This window comes from Clarias gariepinus, chromosome 19 (assembly GCF_024256425.1).
Source record: "Clarias gariepinus isolate MV-2021 ecotype Netherlands chromosome 19, CGAR_prim_01v2, whole genome shotgun sequence".
In the NCBI taxonomy this organism is placed as follows: Eukaryota; Metazoa; Chordata; class Actinopteri; order Siluriformes; family Clariidae; genus Clarias; species Clarias gariepinus.
In genome coordinates, this window is record NC_071118.1 from 22588835 (window position 1) to 22609977 (window position 21143).

General features: G+C 37.8%; 1 protein-coding gene across 1 annotated transcript; it reads left to right on the forward strand.

Annotated features, from left to right (window-relative positions):
* The first annotated feature begins 2671 nt into the window (after positions 1-2671).
* Positions 2672-6169, forward strand: si:ch73-321d9.2 (uncharacterized). The gene is made up of 5 exons (XM_053479077.1): positions 2672-2751; positions 2860-3887; positions 4118-4273; positions 4365-4457; positions 5405-6169. The coding sequence occupies exons 2-5, from the start codon at positions 2871-2873 to the stop codon at positions 5714-5716; spliced, it is 1578 nt and encodes a 525-aa protein (XP_053335052.1). The 5' UTR covers positions 2672-2751; positions 2860-2870; the 3' UTR covers positions 5717-6169.
* Positions 6170-21143: the final 14974 nt, after the last annotated feature.

Sequence of the window (21143 nt, forward strand, 5' to 3'; positions counted from 1 at the left end):
TATTGCTTTGGAGGGTCAGTTTTGTGATTAATGCTTTCTTCTCCCCTATGCTCTACCTCACCGTTCTTGTTGGCAAGCAAACAAATGTGGAAATGCAAAAATTGTGGTGTCTCCAAAGCCAAGCGTTCTGAGCTTCTCAAGCATTTTAAGCTCAATCATAGGATTTTTGGACGTTGTCATCCTTATCCTTGTGTTCATTCAGACTGTCCTTGTTCATTTAATACTTGGAGTTCTCTGAAGAGCCATGTGTCAAGGAGGCATCCTCAGCATCCCCCTCAAAAAGATGCATTGACAACTTATAAATGCTTGCTTTGTGAATACAAACACACATCATCATTTAAAGACTATTTCCATCACATTGGACAGCACCTGAAAAATAATGAAACTGTTCATTGTGTTTTTAGTGGGTGCTCTTACAAAACCAATATTTATGGATCATTTAGAACGCACAAGGCAAGAAAACACAAATCATTCTCTGAAGAGGACTTAAAGCCTGGCATTATTGTCAGTGAAAGACCAGTCCCTATTTTTTCTACAGAAGATAAAATTGAATTAGATGAAGATGTCTTACTTGATGAACCTACATCCTCTGATGTAATAGCAGAAAGTACAGAAGACTTGTCCAAAGCTATAGAGCACAAATTAGCCTCAGTCCTATTAAAGTTGGAGCATGTTTTTCTTGTACCTGGTGTGGCCATTGATGACCTTTTGCAGGAGTTTCAGTATTTAATTAGTACGGTTTCTGTTCCAGTTGTTAATCAAACTATTCACCATGTACTGCAGGAACATAATTTGCAGGTTGATAAAGTTGTTGTAGATGAGTTATCCACTTTTCTTTGCCAGTCACATCCAGTTCAAACAGCAATCAGAGAGCAAGGTCCACTTTCCACTACATGGAAACGGAAGGCATACTACAAAGCCCATTTTTCAGTAGTAAAGCCTGTAGAGTATGTGCTTGAGCAGAGTGGTGGAAGGACATTTCAGTACGTTCCAATTCTACAGTCCTTGCAGCAACTTCTGAGTTGCCAGCCAATACTTGATAATACACATCATTTAAAATCAGTGTATAAAGGAGATGAATCTAAATATACATGTTTTTTTGATTCACTCAACTTTAAAAGGAATGAACTGCTTTCTGAACCTGCTATCTCTTTAATTTTGTATGTTGATGAATTCGAGATATGCAACCCCCTTGGCACGTCCAAGAAAAAACACAAAGTTTTTGGAGTGTATTGGATATTGGGCAATTTACATGAAGGATGTCAGTCATCCCTGTCTGCTATAAATTTAGCTGCTTTAATTAAAAGCAGTGATGTTAAGCATTTTGGGTATGACAAAGTGCTGGAACCATTAATTGATGATCTTGTCACGTTGGAGAGACATGGACTTTTCATTGAAAAACTGGGAAAGACTGTGAAGGGCACAGTTCAGTGCATTGTTGCTGACAATCTTGGTGCTCACAGTATTGCTGGATTTGTGGAAAATTTCTCTGGAAAATATGTCTGCAGATTTTGTACAGCAGAGAAAGAAGAGTACCAGACTCTAGAAGTTGGATCTGACACATTCTGCATCAGAACTGAAGAACTACATTCTGCTCATCTTCAGTATATGAAAGACAATGACTTGCCTCACCATTTTGGCGTGAAAAGGGGTTGTGTGTTTTCCGAAAAATTATCACACTTCAATGTTTGCACAGGATTCCCAGCTGATGTTGTGCATGATCTGTTTGAGGGTATTGTCCCTTTTGAGATAGCTTTGTCCTTGACGGTCTTTTCATCTAAAAATTATTTCACCTTGGAACACCTGAATAAAGCCGTTCAAAACTTTCCATTTAAATGGAGTGACAAGACAAATTGTCCACACACTGTTCCTCTCACATTTTCTGCAAGAAGAACAGTAGGGGGTAATGCCCATGAAAATTGGAGCCTGTTGAGGTTTTTTCCTTTTTTGATTGGCGACAAAGTGCCTGCCAATGAACCTGCATGGCAACTTCTAAATGATTTGAAAGATATTGTAGATCTTGTTGTCACTCCTTTACACAAAGCATCTATAGCATATCTGGCCTTCAAGATATCTGAACATAGAATCAGATTTCAAGAGTTTTTTCCTGAGACTAAACTTTTGCTCAAACACCAATGCTTGGAGCATTATCCTGAGCTAATTAAGAAATTTTGTCCTCTGGTTGCTCTATGGACACTGATTTGAGGCCAAGCATAGCTTCTTTAAAAGAGTTGTGCGTCACATTAACTTCTTCAAGAATGTGCTCCTATTGTTGTCACAAAGACATCAGTTTCATATGGCATATCATCTGTATCAGTGCAGCTCTCTTATACCAAGATTTGGAAGTATCACATGTTTCAAATCTTCCCATTGATGTTCTGAATGAATACATATCACAAACTGTACAACAGAAACACCCAAACCTAGATGTTGTCTGCTTGGCCAAGAAAGTAACATTTAAAGGCTTCACCTACAGAGAAAGTATGTTCATTGCTCATGGAGAATGTTCAGGACTTCCTGAGTTTGGCGAAATTGTGCAAATCATTGTGTTGCAAGACAAACCACCGTTCATTGCCCCAAACCTTGGTGCATGTTATACTGAACATTATGGAGCCTATGTCTTGGTCCAGTTTTCTGATGAAAAAAATAAACTTTTAGGGCTTTATGACCTTACAGATCCATATCCACTTGTTCAGTACACAATTGGGGGGAAACGCATGGTGACTTTAAAGAGATATATTCATGTTTGAGGTGAGAATTGTTTATAAATTCTAAGAAAAGGGCACAAGATGTAGTGAATGTAAATGTCTAGCAATTATCTATTATTTGTTCTGTATCTAATATATATATTTTTTTCAGAATCTGCTGGCATGTCTGGAAGATCTGCCAAGCTTTTGGTGATTGTGAGTCAAGATGATTCAAGAAAGTTGCTTCTGCCAGATGGAATTCCCGAATCAGTGGCTGAGCTCATTGAAAAAGTGAGGGAGGCTTTTGGATTAAATGGTAGATTCAGACTACAGTATCAGGACAAAGATTTTGGGGATGTATTTGTAAATTTGACAAACACTGGAGATCTTCAAAATCTTGGCACTCTAAAGATTATCCCCTTGTCAGATGAAGACTCATTCACTGCTCAAACAAATGATGGGACCCAGTCTAATGATGATGCTCTGTCCTCTGTTGGCTCTGGAGACACTGATGATACAATCATTCTTTCACTCCCTTACTCGGAAACAGTTTCTACAAGAAATCAACAGTGGCCAAAAGAATTTAATATTCCATGCTTTTCTTATGACACTGAACTCCAATTAGAGAGAGGAAATGCTCTTTTTAAGGCTAACGGAACAAGGCTGTCTGTCACTCCAAAGATGAAGTCTGATATTCTGGAGAAGGTTTGTGATGAGATATACAAGTATAAATCTTATCCCAGCAGTGCAAACTTCTGTGAAGTTTCAGAGGCACTTATCAAGAAACACCCTTGCTTAGCAGAAAAAGGATCCTTCAATGGGTGCTATGGGTGGACACAGAGGTTCAAAATGAAGATGGGAAACCTACGCACACATTTGAAAGGTCTTGGATGCCCTGAGTATTTGGTAAATTCTCTGAAAACCAAATCTTCAGACCAAGTTTTTCCAGCAAAAAATGTTAAGCGACCTAGACGTGGTGAGGCCAATCATATCCCATCCCTTCCTGCTGGAGAGACATCAGCAAACCTTGAAGTTGAGCGCCTGGCACTTTTAAAGGAAGGGAAGAAAAGAAACAATGCATTGACAATCAGAGAAAAAATGACAAAGACATTTGCCATACGCAGACAAGAGATTGTGGAAAACCAACCTAGTGTTCAAGAACTGCAAGAAAGATGGCCAGCACTGTTTCAACAAGAGGAGGTAAAAGCATTTATTCTATTGCAAAATGTTAAAATGTAAGTGACGACTAATCCTGAATATAACAGTTTTTACCATAGGATTTTAGTATGGAGTGTTTTTGAAAATGTCTTAGATGCCCAAATGATACCTTTTGTTGTTTAATGCTTTGTGTGTATATGTATTTTTACAACTAGTTCTCAAAATGAAAAAAAAATTTTTAGAAGTCCATTTTCTTTTTCTCTTCCTGACAGATTAATGCGGAATTTTTGCGCATCACGACCTTACCTTTACTACCGAGATTTATGGCTTCTTTGGACAGACAGAGCTCTCAGCTTCTCCAGGTTATTAGGAGCAAAGGTGGAGTCCTCCGTGAAAAAACTAAGGACACTATTCAAGTTCTGGATCAGGTATTGGTTGGATGCAAACAAAATTGCTTGTTGCAATCAATTTGGTAGTGTTTTGGTCCAATAAAAGCAATACATCTTGAATATTTTGTAGAGTGTGGACATAGACATCAGAAGAGAGTGCCTGCTGAAGTGCCTGATCATGTATCTTGGTGAAGATGCAAGCTGTCTGATCAAAGAATACCAGGTAATGTAGGCAAAGCAAACTACTAAAATTTTGTCCAACCATGTTTGTCTTTAAAGTTATATTTTACTACCAAATCGAATTTCCCCATGTTTTAAATGCCCTCAAGTCATTTTAACTAAATTTAGTTATATTCTTGAACAATACAGGCAAAGTTATAATCCTACTTAATGTTTTACTTCCAAGCAGTAGAATGGAAGTAAATTGTTGACTTTTTAAAACTTTAAATAGTGCATCCATCGAGCAAAGAACTGCTCTACAATGCTCTGTGGTTTAAAAAAAAGGTTCTCAAGCCTTGAGGGTGAGTAAAACGTGGGGAAATTTTGATTTGGTAAAGACATATTGCTTTAAAGTAGTTTAAATACTTATTATTTACACATCAGCCTGTGTGACTTTCTTCCACAGAACACAAAAGAATATATTTAAAAAAAAAAATTAAGAGCCCCCTTTTTACTTGCATTGGTTTTGGTTCCATACAATAATAGTGAATGGGTCAAAAGGACAGTAATTTATACAGGTTTGAAATGACAAGAGGACGTGTAAATGACAGAATTTTGAATGTGAACTACTCTGTTAAAGGGGGTTGTCTGTGATTATTAAAATGTCTGTGATTGTCAACAATGGTCAACACATGGGAGCATTTAATTGTGCAAGTGTTTAAAAGCATTTTTAAAGCCAAAGAGTGTAAAAGTACGTCCTTACCCAAAAACGTCACTTAAATAACTCGTGTAATAAACCGTACAAATTATGCTGAACACAAATTAAAATATTTTAATGGAAGTTGGCACAGATGTTTGGGCTAAACATTGACCCTCAGAATAGGATGGCTAACTTAATTTTGTAATTTTCAGATGGGGTGTTTTTTAGATGGGGTGTTAATTTTTTTTCTTTCTTTATTTTTTCCCCCCTTACAAAGTTTGTTAATTGCTCTCTGTTCTTGTATGTTTTAGGCTGGCCAAAGGGAGGAAGCGGAGAAAGAATTCGAAAAGACCACCATGGCATTTTTTGTCATCCGTGAAGGTGATGCTCTTAGTCGTGCACTGGACATTTCCATTGTTATTGACGGTGTGGAAGTACTAAATGAGTTGCCCTCTGTTGCATGTGCCTGTGCCATGATGTTTGGACTCATTTATGCACTGAACTTAAAATATCCTGAAGGACTAAAATATACATTTGAGGCTTTTCAAAAAATAATCATGGATATAGAGAGTAAGCAGATGAGCCGAAGGGTGCAGAACCTCTCTTCAAAGCTGCAGGAGTAAGTTTGTTTTCTTTGACCAAGCTACAATGTTCTGCTGATGGTAAATTGCTTTGAAGATGTAGGACTTTATGAACGCTTTTATACAAAGTTAACTAGTGTTTACTAAACCTGGTTTGTTTTATCTTGGTTAAGATGTGTTTTATCTAGGGTTAAATAGTTTACCCCAAAATTAAAATTTGTATGTTGTTTACTTATCCTTAAGCTATTCAAGTATTCAACTTTAATTAAATTTGGTTAACAGACATAATAGAATTTTTATTATATATTTTTCTCCTACCATTGGCTAATTTGGTAAGTTTTATTAAAAGTGCTTGGTTGTACACTGCCCATTTTAAAGCAGTTTTTGGTGCCAAACTTGTTCTGAAGAATTTTCTTGCATAGTCAGTTCTAAGTGACTGTTCATGGAAAGGTTACATGTTTCTCTTCAAAACCATAGCTGATTCTTATGGTGAATTTACATTGTATCCAGTGTGTGTGTATATGGATACTAAAAACTGTTATACAGTATGTTTTAGAACAATACTATATTATATACCCATTGTAGAATTGTTTTGACAAAAATTGTCAAGTTTACGATGTTTACACTGTTAGACAATGTTGTATTTGAGGATACTGTACATTGTAAAAAATGTTGTATTATGACAAAATAAATTGTCAAGTTTGATGCTTGAAGTCATTTATCTTAGATGATAAAATTACACATTATGAAAGTAAATAAATTCCTTAATATTACATTAATATTTTAAATTGTATTTGGTTGGATATTTTGATATATGTAAAGTAAAATAATTAGGTTAATACAAAGAGAAAACATTATGACAAAGTATAATTTAAGATTTCATTAAACTTAAAAACTTTATTTGATTCAAAGATACTTTTTGCTTTGGCTAGGTAATGGATAGTTCATTCTTATCAAAGTAAAAATTTAAAGTTGATAAAAAGCAAAGTAATTACATGTAACAAGTTGAGGCAAAATTTTTACTTTGATCCAATGAAACACTTTTTCCAGTGTGGTATAAGAAGTATAAACACATATTTAATGACTTTATAATAGAATAGATAGAACCTGAACAAAAGCCCCTTTTTTTGACTGTTACATACACTGTGTAAGCACAGAGCTGATATGGGAGAAATGTTTATTTAATTTCATTTGATTTTACTTACTTTTGGGGGGTAGAAGGTACCATATCTGTATATAATCGTGGATGTGCGTGCGAAGCTGAGACATAGGCTTCTCTGTGTGCGCGTGCATAGGAAACCAGAGCTTTACATTGGGGCACCTTCATTGTGAGCTAAAGAGGGCCCCTAATGGGAAACAGATGTTGAAGGAATGTACAGTGAGCCCTGCATATATAATGGTGGAAACGGACCAGAGATTCAGTTGTGTCCATGGTGCAGCTCCGGCCGTTATTGCATGATAATAAGCATCGTAATCTTCTGTAAGCAAAGCCTGACTCTGAGTATTTTTCCACAACATCTTGGCGCTGCGAGCAGGGTGGTAAAGGGACAAAGGTGACTGATCAGCATGGGCTTCCTTGGTCAGCAACACAAACAAGTGGCCACTTACAAAGGTAAGCAACTTTTGCTTATATACTTAGTTTGTGTTGTTTGCTGGGGATCACCCATGGTGATGAGGACGCCTGATAAAGGCCTTAAGTAATTTAAAATGGGCTTTGTTTTCAGAAGAAAATGCATGCATCAGCTTACTTACTGTTGGACTGATAGTAAATTGATAAAATAAGCATTGCATTGGTCTGTTTTGTTGTCAAGAGGGCATTGATTGATGGCAGTAATAACAGACGATATGAGAGAGTGCATTTGAGTGTCTATTTGAGTTGCTAATGTAAAAAGGTAGATAGTCTTAATATTAATTTGTACTCATTTCCAAGTGGGCCTTGATAGATGACAGGAGTGGAAAGCAAGTTAATAAGGAATTGTGTTTAATTAGTAATATTGCTTCTGTAAGAGTACACAGCAATTAATAAAAAATACCCTTATGTATGAGGAACACATTGCGGTGTATCGTAAACATTTTGTAGCCACCTTAAAATTTGTATTGTATGAGGTTTTTGTGGCTTTTATTGATATCTTTTTTATGAGGAATGTACTGTTGTACATCATAAACATTGTGTAGCCACCCAAAATAGGTATTATGTGAGGTTTTTGTGGCTTTTATTTTATATCTTTTTTATGAGGAGCACTATTTTGTGCCATTAAGTTAAATGCAATTGCAATTGTTTGTGTCTAATTGATGTTGTGTCTGTCTGTTACTGTCTAAGTGTGTGAGAGCTCTATGTTCGCCTAAGTGTGTGTGTCTGTGTGAAAGAGAGAGAGAGAGAGAGAGAGAGAGAGAGAGGGAGAGAGAGATGGAATCTGGGTAAGTGATACCAAAACCTCCCGAGGGAATTGTGTGTACAACCCTCAGAGGGGGGGCAGCTTGTTGCCGGACCATAGATGTGTGTGTGTGTGTGTGTGTATGAGCCCTAATTAGCAAAGGGGACAAGTATGCAAAGAATAAGCCCTATTTTCTGGGAAAAGAGGGACAAAATATGAATGCATAAGCCTATAAATAAATAATGTGGTGAATGTGTCTGAACCCCATATTAATACTGTGGCAATAATCAGTTATTGATGGAAGTGTTCACTGTGTATAAGAATACTGTGCTTTTTGGCAAGCTAATAGGCAAATAGTAAAATATTGTATATTAAAAAGTGATTATTACTGTTAAGCCTTGTTAAGGGAGGTGGATATCTCTGTGATTATACAATATTGTATGTTGTTAGTAAATTTAGTCGCTAAATAAGTGCATAAGCATAAGATAACGTAAGAATATCCAAGTTGTGGTAACAGACTATAAAGCATAATGGCAGCCTCTCCAGTGGAGATATTAGTGCTGAAGCATCCTTTGTGTGCAGATCTCATGACTAAGATCTCAAATAAATGGCAAAAGAGAACTAAAGATATAATTACAAAATGGCCAAAGAAGGGGACCTTAGATGTGGCATTGTGAGGAGATGAAACCTTAATTATAATTATAAAACAGCGGCAAGAGAGAAAAAGCGTGTCCAGAGGAGTTGAAAAGACAGCAGAAAAGAGAGGTCCTAGCTCTGTTTAAGAAAGAATGAGTAGAGTTGGTAAGAAAGAAAAAGCAAGTGAGGAAAAAGTTGAGAAAGTCAGACAGTGAGGCACAGAAAAACAGGGTAATGGAGGGGAAGCGCTAGTTACACCTCCCCCATTTGTGCAGGCAGAAGGTCAATTCCCGATGTTTAAGGGAATGTTAAATGTTGAAGAAATGCAAATGGAAGGTCATGTAGATTTAGATGGAGATGACAGAGAGCCAGGTGTGAAGTTAAGAAAGGAGAAGGAGTAGGGAAGAAAGCACACCATTTGATTGTTATAAGAAAGTAGGGGCAGATTTACAGGTAGTGAAAAAGCTATGTGGGAAAGAGGATAAGATAAAGGAACAGGAAAGGGTGCAGATATGTGAGAGAGGTTAGGCAGGAGCACTTAAACACCAGGACAAGTAAGAAGTCACATGGATACAACATTAAGGACTGGGCATAGGTCTTTGTACAGTAAAGGGGATGAAGGTGAAGAAGATTTGTTATTTAATATGGGCAGTTGGAAACAAAGAAGGAACACTGGAAGACTTAGGAACCTAGCTCCATAATTCCCAATTTACCTTAAATTTTAGTTAAAGGTGCACTGGGACAGTATGTACCATGGGCAGCTCAAGATCTCGAGGGACTTGTCAATCGCCTCCCTAACATTCACGAGAGTGCAGGGAAATGGATAAAGGTAAGGAAATGGAGACCTCAGGCAAGCTTTTATCGGTGACTGATATGAAAACTCTGTTGGCGAAGATTATGGGGGAGGAAAAAATGTGCTTCTGACTCGAGTGAGGCTGTGAATACATAACATGGATGAACTGTCTTTGAGACTTACCGCCCTGTTGTGTGGAAGGCCTTTCGTGCCGAGTATCCACCTAGAATTGACCCAAAGACATTAAAGGGGCGACCTGGAGGCAGTTACAGCTTGAAAAACTTACAGAGCGAACCAATAAAAAGGCCCAAGCTACTCTGATTACCAAAGAAACAGAGAGGGCCCCAAGCAGTCCTTTACCAAGTATCCAGCCAGCTGCAGATACAGTGAGACATCATCAGCAGCACTACCTCCAAACTCAAACCAGATGCCTGCGCCTGTCATTAACGTTTTCACTCAAAAGCCAGGGCAGAGGGAGTGGAGAGACAATCAGCAACAGAGAGGACAAAGGAACACTCAGTCTAACTTTTCCCCAGGCGTATGTTGGGGGTGTGGACAGGCTGGACACAACCGATCAAACTGCCTAACATCCATGGCCCCAGCCCCGAGGGATGGGATGGGAGAGGGGTGGCAACATCCACCCCGAGATCAACTTCAAGGCCCAGTAAATCCTTGAAGAGGGGGATCCAAAACAGGGGTGTTAGGGGGCCCAGAGAATCCAACCGGAGAGAATCAATCACCTATTTTGACAACTAACAAGAACTCATGTTACACACTGAGGTAAAAGTACACCCATGTTAGTTGATACAGGGGCAGTTTATACGTGCTTAAATTTAAGTCATTGCCTCATGTTTGGGGAAAATTTGCCAAGACAGTAGGATTTTTGGGACAAAAGCAGTTAGATCCTACGACCACACCAGTCCATCTACAAACTAACAATAAAAGTATGACTGACTCTGCATTAGTCTCAAGTCATAGATGAGTTAATTTACTAGGCAGAGAGGCAGTAGGTAAATTAGGACTGCAAATATGGTGTTCTCCAGAAGGTGTGTATGTTGATCACAGATTCCTGAAGCACAATTACCCTGTTCAGACTTTTACTGTACAATGATGTATGACCCAACCAAAGATACTGACTTAGGACAGGCATAGCAGGAAGAAACAAAAGCGCACAAGGTTGGTTGAATTAGTTACTCAGTATATCATCATAGGCCGGCAAGGAGCAGCTATCAGTGTAGATGAGTGTGATTTTGTAAAAAGGTGGTTCAATGTAACTGATTCTGTTCTTCAGGTGACATTATATGTACGGTAGGATAAATTACAGCTCAAAGGACATAGGACCAATAAGGAAAAAAGCTAAAGAAGTCCAGTGGGAGTCAACCATAAACCCGTTGATTTTTCATGCTACAGATAAAAACTATATTAAAATCTTGTGTGGTAATAATTTGATTGGTAACCCTTATAGGAAGTTGTAGTTAGCCGCAAGTCACAAACACAATTGGCATCAGCATCTAAGGTAGTTGAGACTGTCGAAGATGAATTGTATAGGGAAATGGAGAGTCAGGTCCCACCTGAATTATGGGTTCGGCATGACACAGTTGTAGGCCTATTTAAATCAGCCAGCTCAATTCAAATACAACTTAAACCAAATGTGAAACGTCCCAGAATAAGGCAATATCCTTTGCGACCTGAGGCAGAAGTTGGCATAATGAACACTACTAAATGCCCTCGTTAAAGCATCTGTGCTAGAAGAGACAACCAGTTGTTGTAATTCTCCTATTTTCCCGGTGATCAAGCCAGGTACAAATAAATAGCGTCTTGTGCATGATTTGGATGCAGTTTATTAGTATAACAGGTAAATTATCCAGCAGATGTTCCAAATCCTCAGGCACTGCTAACTAATGTCCCTCCCAAAGCCAAATATTTTACTGTAATTGATCTTTGTTCAGCCTTTTTCAGTGTTTCAGTGGCAGAAGAAAGTAAATATTTGTTTGCATTTACATGTGCTGGTAAACAATATATGTACCAAAAATGCCATGGAGGTTCAACCACTCACTGCATATATTCAATCAGATTTGGAAGCTGATTTAGGAGGTTTAAGGATAAAAAATAGCCTTCGTCAGCATATGGATGAGTGTTTAATATGTTTATCATTATTGAAAGCATGTCATAGGGATTCCATTAAGGTACTCGGTAAGCTATGTAGAGTGTCCAAAGCTAAACTACAATACTGCAAGCCTCAAGTTAAAAGGTTAAGGTGACTAATTTCACATGATACGATAGCCGTAGTGCCTAAATAATTAGAAGGCATAAGTAAAGCACCATTGTCACAACCAGATAAACAGTGATGACCTTTATAGGATTAACAGGTTTTATGCTGACTGAAGTGAGGAGTATGCAGTGAAAACAGATCCACTAAGGGAAATAATGAGAGAAGAAAAACTGCAAGATCTAAATGCTTCATTAAAATGGAACACAGATGCACTGTTAGCATTTGAATCCATCAAAAAGAAATGCAGACTGCACCTACTTTAGGTACACCTGATTATATCAAACAATTCTATCTGTATGTGGCTAACCGAGCAGATGGATCTGCCTCAGCTATATTGATGCAGGAAACTTGCAGTGATAGGAAAAACCAGCCACTAGCTTACTACAGCACTAAGCTAGATAATATAACTTAAGGTTACCCACCATGCTACCAACAGGGTCTTGCAGCTGTACCGTATGCATATGGAAAAGCATCTACGTTGACGACAGGTTACCTATGGGTTGTATAAATTGATAAAACTAGGGAAATTTGTTCTAACTCAAGTTCGCATTCTAGGTTATTCTTCACTGCTCACATATCCCGACATTCTATAAAGTGATGTGACACAGCTAACCCAGCTAAATGAATCCCTTATGCCTATGAAGGAGTGTCTCATAATTGTGTGTATTCAACATCAAGCAGGTCCTTACGAGCACTCGATGTGGCTCCAGAGGGGAGCGCAGAAGGGTATTTGGCGTTCACATGAAGGTCTGATCATAGCACCCACAGCACTGTTGAACATTTTTGGTTTTAAATGCTCATAGATTTGACCATTGAACAAGAGGTGAGGTAGTTAGAAAAAAAATCAAGCAACAAAGGTATCGGTCTTCATATCTGCATGCTATGGTTGATGATTTCCTAGCTTTATGTGAGATATGTGCTAAGCATAATGTCAGGAAGGAAACAGCGACACCTATTGGTCATATACCGGCACCAGAACGACCATTTAAGCACTTAGTGGTGAACTATGTGGACATGATAAAGTAGGGTTCGAGGCGAAAGGTACATGCTCGTAAAATTATTTAGTAGATGGGTAGAATCAATACCATCTGCAGATGAAGGGGCAGGAACAGTTATCAAATCACAAGGGAAGTGATACCTAGATTTGAAATTCCGTTAGAGATCAATTCAGATAATGGATCAGTATTCATTCAGAAAATATAAGGCAGGTATTACAGTTGGGAACATAGCAAAGATTTGGGTATGTCCACAGTCCCAGGGGAAGGTAGAAAGTATAAATGGCAATCTCAAAGCCAAGATTAATAATATTTGTAGTAGTACAAAGCTTAACTGGGTTGAGGCTTTACTTTTTGCACCAATGAATTAACAAGCATGCAAACTAACAGAAATACACACTTAACCCTGCATGAAATGCTTACGGGTCGACCCATGCCTGTGCCAGTCTGTAGAAGCCATATAAAGGCCCACCGCTAAAACAACTGCAACAATCTTATATGAACACAACTAACTGCCATATATGAAGCAATTTATGTGCAGAAAAAGAGCAAGGAGGCGATGAAGGAAAAGATGCTCCATGTCCCACCACTTCAGGAGACCAGGTCTACTGTATCTGCAAGAGTTCAGGAGGATAGGTACAAGCCCAGGAGGGAGGGGTCCCACAAATTTGTGGCAGCCACTCCAACAGTGATTTAAGTGAAAGGCAAAACCACGTGGTATCCCTTGAACCATTACACAAGAGTCCCCAAAAAATGAGTACCGAAAACTAAGGAAGAAATAGAGAAGGACCTAACATCAAATAGTAACAAAAATCTTTTTTGGAAAATAACCAACTATTGGCACAAGTTGCTCTGCTGCTCCAAATTAAGTATGAAAAAAGAGCAGCATCCCACTTCTGATACAGACGAGACTGACTGACTGACCTTGACCAGTTTTCCCCTGACACAATTGACAGGACAAACAACTGTAGAGATTATGTGTGACAACGATTTATGTCCTCTATATTGTATAAATGCATTTCTGTTTAACTAACACTATATTGCTTTTACAAATAAAACAGCAGCAGCGACAACTAATTTTAATTTCCTCCACAGGAAAAGTGCACAAGAAGGAAGCAAACCTTAAACAAATTATGACAATGTGTAATGCCACTAAACAACGTTCTCTTTTATTCCAGATGCAGAAATTTAATTGAAGCAGCTAATGGGTGACGTTATTGTGTCTAATGAATTTTATGAATGTTATTTATATTTAACCAAAGGTTTTCTAAAATTAACAGCATTTCCTAGCAACAGACAAGGCTAAATTTCTGGACACAGTCATAAAAGGATACCCCTAACTCATCCATATATAACTCTAATAAGAAACTTTACTGGTTCATATATTGATGCGTATCGTCCATGGCATGAGCCCATAATGACGTGCTGTCAACCTCTCTTGTGGGCTCCAACTGACTCTCTACGATGCGCAAAGCATCTGGGTTAAAGACTATTATATTACGACAAGGCTGTTTAAATTTCTATCTATTCTTAAAAATTGTATTGTTATGTATGTTTCATTGTAGGTGATATGATTTATCCAATTGATGTAATCCTAGAAAATCACTGTATTATTTACATGTTCATGTCATGTTCATGTCATGTTCAGTCCCTTGTTATTTTAAGACTGGACTACTGCAACTCACTCCTGGCAGGCCTGCCTCTGTCCACGATTCGTCCTCTGCAACTGATCCAGAATGCAACAGCACGTCTTTTTTTTTAACCTTCCCAAGGTCTCCCACACCACCCCACTCCTCCGCTCCCTCCACTGGCTTTCTGTAGCTGCCCGCATCAAATTCAAAACACTGATGCTTGCCTACAAAGCTAAAAATGGCCCAGCACCCACTTACCTCTCTGCGCTAATTACACCACACACTGCACCACGTTCCCTCCGATCCTCCAGCACTGCTCGCCTCATCCCACCATCTCTCAGGGATCGAGGGCGGCATTCATCCAGGCTCTTTTCTGTTCTGGCACCTAGGTGGTGGAATGAACTTCCTCTAGATGTCCGTACAGCAGAGACTTTGACTATTTTCAAACGACAACTCAAGACGCATCTGTTTCTCCAGTACTTTGACTAACCGCCCCCCCCCCCCCCCCCCCCCCAAAAAAAAAAAAAATATTCCCAGTTGTGTTGGACTAATGGCACTTAGTTATTAACCTAGTTAACCCAGTGTAAGTGTGTATCCAATGTTGTGAACATTAAAGCACTTTTTGTAAGTCGCTCTGGATAAGAGCGTCTGCCAAATGCCTAAATGTAAATGTAAATGTTATTGGGTTATGGGAAGTATAAGGTCATGGAGGTCGAGTCTTTTACTCTGTCCTAGTCAAATAGGGGCGGAGAACTTTGGCTCGATCTTCCCTAGAGTATGAATCCATAGGTTGGTCATTGATAAAAAACCAGTGATTTAATTTAATCACCAGTTAGTGTTAGAAAGACTAGCTCATGGAGTCGCACTCTAGAGTAAACAATTAGTGTGGGACTTATAAGCCCCAGAGGGGGGGATATGGGAAAATTTTTTATTTAATTTCATTTGATTTTACTTACTTTTGGGGGGGGGTAGAAGGTACCATATCTGTATATAATCGAGGATGTGCGTGTGAAGCTGGGACATAGGCTTCCCTGTGTGTGCGTGCATAGGAAACCAGGAGCAGCTAAGAATTAGCTCTGGGATAATTAGCAATAGTTGATAGGCAACAGTTAATAGTCTGCTATCTTAGCTCTTTTAGTAAGCTAGCGCTTACCATAATATTAACTTGCTTAGAGATTCATATTTGGACAGGAATTTTACAGAAACAATGGAGCTAACTGTTTACATCACATGTGTGTCCAAATACACTTCATTAATTTGTGTCCAAATTGATATATATTACTCAACAAGCTAGTTTCCCTGTGCTAAGCGCTAGCGTTTTGACCTCACTCCCATAGTCCTTTGTGCATTAGCTTTAAGCTGGCAAAATACGAGAAAAAGATAGTTCTCACTCAGGAAAAAGTAGTTGCGCACAAACGGGAAAAAGCACACACTTACACGGGAAAAAGCACACGCTTACAAGAGGAAAAAGCATACATTTTCAAGGGGAAAAAAAGCACATTTATAAGAGGAAAAAGCACATTTATAAGGGGAAAAAAGAACATTTATAAGAGAAAAAGCACACATTTATAAGGAAAAAAGCATATATTTTTAAGCATAAAAAACATTTTCAAGAGAAAAAGAATACACTGCAAAAATGAATCATAAGGCTTGTAATTTTCATTAAAAAATTGATGTAATCATTAAAAATTAAAAATGGTTTTCTGTGGTTTTTTTTATAATATAGAACATTTCACTAATAAAATAAAAAATTTTTTTACCTATTTTTTTTAGGAAATGAGTGCAATTTTTAGGCTTAATTTGAGGAACCATTTAGTCAAAAAATTTGAGGAAAAAGGGCTTCATATTTATTTTAAGAGACTTGGCCCAATTATCCGGGTTTTATTAAGTCACCTTCATTTGAATCTCAACAACAGCAGTGATCAGACGCCATTTTGAAGGAACAGGCGAACAGTGTAAAATGTTAAGAAGTAAATTAAACCCCTTACTAATTTTTATACTTTTTTAAAAAATTTATTAAACAATGTGAACATTTTTGAAAACATCCTGTCCACCATTAGCATACTTAAGTTTGTTGTTGTGTCTCCACAGTTCACTGAAACAAGTTTTGGGGAGTTCACCTATGCGGTTTCGCGCGGTGGCCGTTAGTATGGTTCATTATGATTCACCACGAGTTTTTAACGCTGTAAGTACGTTTTTATCTTTTTTAAAAATTAAACATGTTAAATTTTTTTGCCTTTCCTCGCGGAAGCTTGCGGACCTTACAGAACAATCGTGCTGACTCACAGTGCCGGACACCGTATCTCAACGTGAGTTAAACCGCATAGGTGAGATAGGGTAATGTTACAAAGATAGGAACCTAGAAATGGTTTACTGTACAAGTTCTCTCAGGTTTTAGTACAGAATGTGCCTATTCCCACAAGACAAGATGTTAGCATATAATGCTAAACAGTTGATTTCAATGGCATAGTCAAATTGTCAGTTACAAACTGTTTTACAAATTGTTTTACAGATCTTAAAACTGCTGTAAATGTTATATACACTATTTTACACAGTGTTTAATATTTTGATACCAGTGAAACATGAAATAGAAGCATGTTTACCACCAAAATGCATTATGCATTTATTTCATTATAAAATGTTTTTATATTATTAAGTAATTTTCCTTAATACATATGAGTACCTTTTGTTTTATCTGCTTAAACTAAAAAAGATTATTCCACTAATAATGTTAAAATCATTATGTATCTGGCTAAATAATTTAGGATGTTTTACATGATTTATTTAAGTAGATTCTGCTAGGGGATAAAATCAAGCCGTAAATACTTAAAAATAATATGTGTCTGTCTAAATAATTTAGGATTTTTTTTACATGATTTATTCAAGCCTTAAAAACTGCTTAAAAATAATATGTGCAATTTTGTTACCATATTTTTTTAAGTAGATAGCACATAAGATTTTTTACAGTGTACACATATACGGGAAAGATCATTTGCCCTTCTGGGCCACCGTATATTTACAGGAATTTTATAGAAAAATTCCACAGGATTTTATTTGCAACTTTTGTTGCCAGGTAAGTACTGTAATTTAGCATAATTACAAAAAAAAACCCTGTAATGCATGTTTACAAGTTTAATTTTATAATCCTGTAAAAAAAAAATACTGTATTTTGCAAACATCATTTTATTGTAAATTGCTAAGCAGTATTCAGTAGTGTCAAAAGTATTCACATTCATCACTTGGGTAGAAGTATAGATACTAGGATTTAAAAAGACTTCTTTAGAAGTATCAACTCAAGCTTTTTACTCAAGTAAAAGTGTAAAAGTACTGGTTTCAAAACTACTTAAAGTGTAAAAGTAACAAAAGGAGGAAAAAATCATTAAGGATAAAAGCTTAGGCTTTGCCACGGGCCTATATACTGCACTAACACCAAAAAAAAAAAAAAAAAGTGTTGTTTTTTTGTTGTATTTTTTAACGGCCATAGTGATTTGGGATACTGTATATGGCAATTTATAGTATCCCATTACTTCATTACGAAATAAAGTAATAACTTAGACTGCATCCTGTTCTTGGTTTAAGGAGGTAAAATTTTATTTTTGTTATAATTAACTTTGATTGTGCAAAAGGTGTGCAAAGCTGAGCTACTTGAGTGCTGCGCTCCTGAAGGGCTGTGATTGGCTGAATAATGAGGTCGCATCTAATTGGCTAAAGAGTACGAGTGACCCACGTTGGTGCCAGCAAAGTCTAGAAATACACACACAAATCCAGGGTGATTTACACACAAAAGACGATTTTCACATTCACAGTCCATGATACACAGTTGTACATCTTTGTGGAACGTATATTATGAATAATATAATATATTTATATTCGCATGTGAATTGGGATATGCATGTGTCCATCCTGTTTTTTGTGTGAATTATTAATGAGCCTAATTTTGCTTTCATACAATATGCCTGCTCCTTATTCATATAAATCAAACTTTATTCATGCACACACATAAAACACTTGCATGCGCATATATGAAACAGTCACACATACAGTACATATATAATACTAAGTGCTAAAATAACTATATACAGTATGAAATGCGCGCGCGCACACACACACACACACACACAAACTCTCCGTGCACACACACCTATCAGATGCTCAGGCACACACACACAAACTCTCAATGCACACACACCTACAGTATGAGGTATGCGCACACACACACACAAACTCTCAATGCACACACACACACACACACACACCTATGAGATGCGCGCACATACACACAAACTCTCCGTGCACACACACCTATGAGATGCTCAGGCACATACACACAAACTCTCAATGCATACACACCTACAGTATGACATGCGCACACATATGAGGTGCCATATAGGGCTTAAATAAAACTTTACTCATGCACACACACATGAAACACCTGCATACAAATATATAAAACAGTCACACATACATATATACTACTAACTGCTCAAACAACTACATATGAAACACTTGCATACTCATATATGAAACACTCACACATACATATATACTACTAACTGCTCAAACAACTACATATGAAATGCGCGCGCACATACATACATACTTTCCGCGCACACACATACATACTTTCCGCGCACACACATACATACTTTCCGCGCACATACATACATACTTTCCGCGCACATTTACCTATGAGATTCTCAGTGTAACCGGAAGGCATTTCAGTGTAAAAGGAAGGCATTTCAGTGTAACCGGAAGGCATTTTAGTGTAAAAGGAAGGCATTTCAGTGTAACCGGAAGGCATTTCAGTGTAAAAGGAAGGCATTTCAGTGTAACCGGAAGGCATTTCAGTGTAGACGGACTTGTCGCTTCATTCTCCCTGAATGGTAGTACTGGTTTGTATCATCACTGCTCAATCACATGGCGTATTCAGAACTATCCACATAATGTCTGAATATTTCAGCGGCAGAAAACGCAGGTGATGATTTGCAAAAAGAAAATTGAAGCACGGAATCTGTGGCTAATATGTCGGATCCTACAACAGAAAGAAATACTGTTTTGTGAAATGTGTTTCCTCGCCTTCGCTAATATGAACAACTCATCGGAATCCCACGGGACAAACATTGTTCCGACCCCCCATATCACCCACTTTTGTGAATAAATAAATCACTCGTTGTCTTCTAAACTGTCCATTAACGGTCTATTTAAGAAACGCTACTACTAATCAGGGAGAATGAAGTTCATATACATTGAAATGACTACACCCTACACCCTACTCCCTGCGCAGGAAATGTCTAAAAAGGGAACTTCACTCTACAAAATTCCACCATTCAGAACACCATGCAACGTCACTTCCTCCTTGCGTTACCATGGTAACACAAGCACCTCGGATACCTGTCGCTGCTGCTGTGGAAATTTCACGCTACGGACATTAAATATAGATTATTTATTGAAACAAAAACTGATACCATAAAAAAATATAAAACTTATTATTTATTTATTTATTTTTACAGATTACTAGCCTATATAATACGAATGGTTTCTTTATTAAATCAAAATGTAAATTATTGTGTCCTATTTATATGATGTCCTCGCCTCGATAATAATTATAATAAAAATATAAATTATTTTTCGAGTAAATTTTTTTCACACTCCAGCGATATGTAATGACTTATAGGAAATTATCCATTCCCTTTTCCGCTAAACTAAAGATCCGTTGTTCACTCGTTCCCTACACCGCTACAGTTGGCTTTGTGCGCGTGCACAGAAAGTATGTATGTGTGTGTGTGCGTGCGTGTGCGCGAAAAGTATGTATGTATGTGCGCGGAAAGTATGTATGTATGTGCGTGAAAAGTATGTATGTATATGCGCGGAAAGTATGTATGTATATGCGCGGAAAGTATGTATGTATGTGCGCGCGCATTTCATATGTAGTTGTTTGAGCAGTTAGTTGTATATATGTATGTGTGAGAGTTTCATATATGTGTATGCAAGTGTTTCATATGTAGTTGTTTGAGCAGTTAGTAGTATATATGTATGTGTGAGTGTTTCATATATGTGTATGCAAGTGTTTCATATGTGTGTGCATGAGTAAAGTTTGATTTAAGCCCTATACGGCGCCTCATACACACACACACACACACACCTATGAGATGGGCGCACATACACACACGCAAACTCTCCATGCACACACACTTATGAGATTTGTGCACACACACCTGCTCTAAACACGCTGATGTAATCAAAGCTGATTCAGGACATGTCCCACACAACATCAGATGGGGCAGATAGAAGGGTTGACAAACAATAGACATGTGCTTTAGGTCAGGTGAATATGTTATAAATGTTTCTGGGGTTTCACCATTTGTTGTTGTTCATAAAGCACACTCCTCCATCTTTAGATTTACCAGAATCCTCTGTTCTGTCTGATTAGAAAACAAAGATTACCAGATGGTAAAATGGCATAATCAGGTACTTTGTGAGAGAGCCATGTCTCCATAATGTTACGGTCTTTGATGTCCCTATGAAAACAAACTCAAGCTTGGATGTCGTCCAACTTATTGTCAAAGCATTGAACATTTGCGAGAAGGTTGCTGAGCAGTGGTGGACTACTGTATGTTCTCTTGTCTGCAGTCTGTTCCAAACCCCGTCTCTTTCCCTGGTGTTTCTTCCTCCTTTATTTGTGTGAAGGCTTGTTGCATCTTTACTGGTCCAGGTTATGTAGGTTCTCTCATGGCCAGGAGGATTTATCCAGGCTAAAGCATAAGTAA